This window comes from Corvus brachyrhynchos, unplaced genomic scaffold (assembly GCF_000691975.1).
Source record: "Corvus brachyrhynchos isolate BGI_N302 unplaced genomic scaffold, ASM69197v1 scaffold555, whole genome shotgun sequence".
Classification (NCBI taxonomy): domain Eukaryota; kingdom Metazoa; phylum Chordata; class Aves; order Passeriformes; family Corvidae; genus Corvus; species Corvus brachyrhynchos.
The window spans coordinates 154,703-159,756 of NW_008238357.1; the positions used below are offsets into that span (position 1 = coordinate 154,703).

The 5,054-nt window shown below is 62.1% G+C and overlaps 1 protein-coding gene across 1 annotated transcript in view; it reads right to left on the bottom strand.

Annotated features, from left to right (window-relative positions):
* The window catches only part of KIAA1324 (KIAA1324 ortholog), an 11,708-nt gene that overhangs the window by 1,060 nt on the left and 5,594 nt on the right, over positions 1–5,054 (bottom strand). Inside the window, exons 7-17 of the mRNA XM_017735504.1 lie at positions 4,941–5,048; positions 4,212–4,340; positions 4,039–4,129; positions 3,842–3,947; positions 3,632–3,769; positions 3,276–3,530; positions 2,518–2,691; positions 1,499–1,664; positions 639–735; positions 464–565; positions 8–83 (exon numbers count right to left, since the gene is read on the bottom strand). Of these exons, the coding sequence (XP_017590993.1) occupies positions 8–83; positions 464–565; positions 639–735; positions 1,499–1,664; positions 2,518–2,691; positions 3,276–3,530; positions 3,632–3,769; positions 3,842–3,947; positions 4,039–4,129; positions 4,212–4,340; positions 4,941–5,048 (1,442 nt within the window). The remainder of the gene's footprint in view (positions 1–7; positions 84–463; positions 566–638; positions 736–1,498; positions 1,665–2,517; positions 2,692–3,275; positions 3,531–3,631; positions 3,770–3,841; positions 3,948–4,038; positions 4,130–4,211; positions 4,341–4,940; positions 5,049–5,054) is intronic.

A 5,054-nucleotide genomic window follows, 5' to 3' on the forward strand; every position in this document is an offset into this window, starting at 1 on the left:
AGGTGGAGCAGCGGGGGCATCCCTCGGCCGTCACCCACAGGAAATGGAAGGTGCAGCCGTCGCAGGTGCCCTCAGGGCATTTGCTGGGGAGGGGCAAAAAGGAGGGGCTCAAAAAGGTGACACCCCAAAGTGGGGAATACAGCCAAGGTGACAACCCAGGGTGGGGACACCATGACAGCAGTATCCCCAAAGTGAAGCACCCCAAGGAAGTGCCTACCCATGACAGCAGGAGACCTTGGGGGTCCCATAACTTCCCCCGGGGTCTCCTTTGTTCCACTGCCAACCTGAGTACACGCAGGATGCCAATGACACAGCCAGGATGACGCCTCAGGGTGAGGGACTCTGACACTGTGTCAGTGGCGTCCCCAAAGCGAAGCACCTCAGGGACATGCCCACCCATGACAGCAAGAGATGTTTGGGTCACCCAAATCACTCCTTGGGGTCCCCAGTGTTCCCTCCCCACCTGGGGACAGCCAGGGTGCCAGTGCCAAGGCGCAGGGGGTCACAGCGCAGGCGGATGGTGGTGGCCCGGCCACCACTGCAGGGCTGTGTCATGTCGTTGGACCTGCCAGGGAACATGGTGGGTCAGGACAGTGGGGGCACTGTGGGGGTGTCACCTCCCTGTCACCTGCCTGCACCTGAAGAAGAAGATGATGTCAGGCAGGTCAGGGTGGCTGGGGGGGAAGAGCTCTGGGGGAGACACAATGCCGTCCAGCACGGAGCTGGTGGTGACACCTGCGGGGAGAGAGGGATGTCTCCAGTCCCACTGGGGTGTGTCCCAGTGTCCTAGTGCCACCAGAGTGACCCTGTCCTACAAGGGTGTCCCAGTCCCACCAGAGAGTCCCAGTCCTACTAGGGTGCCTCAAGTCACACCAAGGTCTTCCAGTCCCACTGAGGAGTCCCAGTCCCACCGGGGTGTCCCAGTCCCACCAGTGTGTCCCATTCCCTCTGCAGTGTATCCCAATCCCACTGAGGTATACCGGTGACAATGTCCCAATCCCAAACAAGGTGCCCCTGTAGCGTCCCAGTTCCACCAGGGTGTATTTCAGTCCCATTGGGGTGTCCCTGTGCCACCAGGGTATCCCAGTGCTGCTGAAATATCCTAGTGCCATTGTCCCAGTCCCAGCAGAGCGTCCCAATCCCACCAGGGTACTCCACTCCCAGTGCCACTGGGGTGTCCCAGTCCCACCAGGGTGTGCTGCTCCCTGTCCCACCCATGTGTCTGAGTCCCACCAGGGCATCCCAGTGCTACTGGAGTAGGCTACTCCCTGTCCACCCATGTATCCCAGTGCCACTGAGATGTCCTGGCCCCTGTCCTGCCAGGGTGTCGCACCTCAACCAGGTGTCCCACTCTCAGTGCCACCAGGGTGTCCCAGTCCCTGTCCCACACGTGTCCCAGTCCCAACGGAGTGTCCCAGTGGTAGTGTCCCAGTGCCACCAAGGTGTTCCATTGTCTGTCTCGCCCATGTGTCTCAGTGACCCTGAGTGGCCCCCTCACCCAGCAGGCGGTCGCCCAGGCTGACAGGCTGAGAAGACACAGCTGTGCGGGCACCGGTGATGTCAGGGGGCACCAGAATGCTCTGGCACACGTAAGAGGTGACCACACGGGCAGCGTCCCCCCGACCTGCCGTCACATTGTCAGCACACGAGGCCATCTTCCTGCCCTGTGGGGACACACATGACACACGTGTGTGGGGTGGCAATGTGTGTGCAAGGGACAGGTGTTTGTGTGTGCAGGTGTGGCTGCACAAGTGTCCACATGTGTCTGCACGAGTGTTCACGTGTGTCTGCACAACTGTGCAGGCGTGTGTGTGACTGTGCACATGTGACTGCACAAGAGCGTGTGTGTGTGCAGGTATGGCTGCATGTACACCCGTGTTTGCACACGTGTGTGTGTGTTTGCATACATGTCCTTGTGCTTGCATGCCTATGAGCACATATGCATGTGTGCCCATGTCTGCCCACCTGCATGCCCGTCCCATCCACGTGCACAGGTGTGTGCCCGTGTTCACCCATGCACACGCCCATGTGTACATGTGTGTTCCCGAGTCCTCCTGCCCATGCGTGCCCAAGTGTGCCCACCTGTGCTTCTGTGCCCACCCTCCTGAGTGCCCACCCATGTGCCCATATTTGTACTCACGTGCCCGTGTGTGCACACGCACCCCCATGTGTGCTCACGTTCGCACTTGTGCACCCATAACCACCCACCCATGTGCCCAGGTGTGTTCCCATACATGCATGCATGTTCCTGTGCCCTCCTGTCTGTGTGTGCCCATGTGTGCACCTGCGTTCCTGTGCCTGTGTTTGTACCTGTGTGCCCGTGCCCAGGTGGGACCTGCCTTCCCAGGTGTGTTCCCATGTCTGCATGTATGTTTCCATGGCCTCCTGCCCACGTGTGCCCACTCTCCTGAGTGCCCACCCATGTGCCCACGGTTGCACTTGTGTGCCCATGCCCACATCCTGCATGTCCAGGCACGTTCCCATGTGTGCACACGTGTTTGCCCGCGTGGGTCTCACCTGGTGCCCGCAGGGGCTGAGGCGGAAGTGGTGGCTGTAGCGCAGCCCCTTGGGGGTGAAGCTGGGCCCGGTGCCCACCCCAGCACCCATGCCCAGAGCCGGGAACTCAAAGTGCAGCATCCGGCCTGGCAGCGCCAGTGCCAGGCTGCAGTTGTTGTAGCATAGCGACCGCAGCTGGGAACAGGGACAGGGACGGGGGCTCAGGGATGGCCACGGCACCCACTGGGGACACCCTTGTGGGGACTGTGGAGAGCTGGCACCACCCCTCAGAGACAGCAGGGCCATGGTGGCACCCACCAGGGTCACTCACTGCCACCCACCAGTGTCAGATAGTGTCACCCATCTGGGGTGGCTGGGAGGGGCTGGTGTCATCTCACTGGGGACAGCTGGGGGGCTGGCGTTACCCACCCAGTATTAGACACTGTCACCCACCCTGTCACCCACCCAGGATGGCCACAGGGCTGGTGTCACCTCCCTGGAGATGGCCAAGGGCAGGCATCACCCAGCCAGGGTCAGACACTGTCATCCATACTGCCACCCATCTTGTCACCCATCCAGAATGGCTGTAAGGGCCTGGTGTCACCTCCCTGGGGACACAGTGTCATGCACCCAGGATGACTGGGGGGGCTGGTGTCACCCACCCATAATGGTATCACCCTCCTGGTGCTGGCCAGTGCTACCATCTGGGACATCCTGGGTGTGGGGAGGCTGGTGTCATTCCTCTGGGGCCCACTGGACCCCCTGCCACTCCCAGTCACCTGATTGCTGTGTGTGCCAGGGCCGCAGGGCTGGCAGGTGGGTGTCCCGTCGGAGGGGTGACCCCGCAGGTAGGTGCCAGGCGGGCAGGGCTGGCAGGTGCCTGAGCCGGGGTCCACAGCACTGCCAGGGGAACATGGGGTGCAGGACCCAGCGGGCTGGGGGGCACAGGGGCGGCAGAAGGAGGCCACCCCCCCCTGCACGTTGGTGACGTTGACACTGTACAGCTTGGCCACATCACTGGTGAACCGCCGGCCCTGGCACCGAGAGCACCATCACCATCAACCTCCCGACCCCCACTGGCCCCCCAAATTGGGGGCCCTCCAGCCCTCCCAAAGCAGGGCCCCCCGCCCCTCACCGCTTCATGGTAGGGGGTGCGCTGGAAGGCCCAGGTGAAGCTCATGGTCGCGTTCTTCTCCACCACGTAGGTGTAGGATTGTTTCCCTGTGGAGCCTGTCCACGTCTCCACCGGAGTGTTGGTGCGGGAGTTGACACCCTGCAGCGACAGGGGGATGGTGGCACCCAAATTCACTGTGTCCCCCCCAAACTGCTGTGTCCCCCCACTCACCACCATAAAGTAGAGTTCACAGCCAACGCTGCACAGCGTCTCAAAGACGAAGGTGATCCTGGCCACCTCCCTGCTCTCTGTGTCCTCCAGCACTGGGCTCGGAGGGCTGGGGACAGCATGGGGACACTGCTAGCTCTGCCCTATGGCTGTGTCCCCCCTGTTCCCTGGGGACACCCTGGTGGTGGTCCCCACCTCACCTGAAGCCAGGGACCACCAGCGTGAGGATCATGAAGTCGCTGTCAGACGCTCCAGCTGCCGTGTAAATGTAGTCCCCGGCTACCTCCCAGCCTGCAGGGATGGAGTGATGCTCAGAGGGGTCTCTGGCAGTCCCCTGGCAGGGGACAGGGAAGGGACAACCCTCTGCCACTACCTGCGATGCCCTTGTACTCGAAGTTGATGCCGCTGAGCACAGTGGTCTCCATGTTGGGGGGCAGCACGTTCCACCACTTGTACTCCAAGCCCAGCGCCGGCTCAGTGCCCGCTGGGCAGCTGAGGCAGGCTGGGGACAGGAGGCAACAGCCCTGCACAAGGGTGGCAGCCACCTCCCCCTCTGTCAGCTTGAGGTGCCCTGCTTGCCCCTTGAGGCCAGTGATGGGGACAAGAGGGGGCAGCCCGGCACTAGGGTGGTACCACATTCCCCTCCCTGCAGCTTGGGGTGTCCTGGTCACCACCCCTTGGGGACAATGATGGAGACAGGAGAGGACAGCTTTGTACTGAGGTGGCACCCAGCTTCCCTTGGCAGCTCCAGGGACCCCAGGTACCTCTTGGGGCCAATAACTGGGATGTTCTCACCGGATACATAGGGACAGCGCTTGCACTAGGGTGGTACCACCTTCCTCTCTGTCAGCTTGGGGTGCCATGGTCACCCCTTAGGAGCAATGATGGGGACAGGATGAGACAACCCTGCACTGAGGTGGCACTCACCTCCCCCTGGCAGCCCTGGGGACCCCAGTTAGTCCTTGGGGACAATGATGGAGGTGTCCTTATTGGAGCCATGGGGACGAGAGGGGACAACCCTGCACCAGAGTGGCACCCACCTTCCCCTGGCAGCTCGGGGTGCCCCAGTCACACTTTGGGGACAATGACAGGGCCGCCTTACCGGAGCCGTTGGAGTAGGAGCCATAGGGACAGGGCTGGAAGTGCCTGCCATTGCCTTTGGCAAAGCCAGGGTTGCAGGGTGGGCACCGGGTCTTGACTCCCGAGGGTGGCAGCC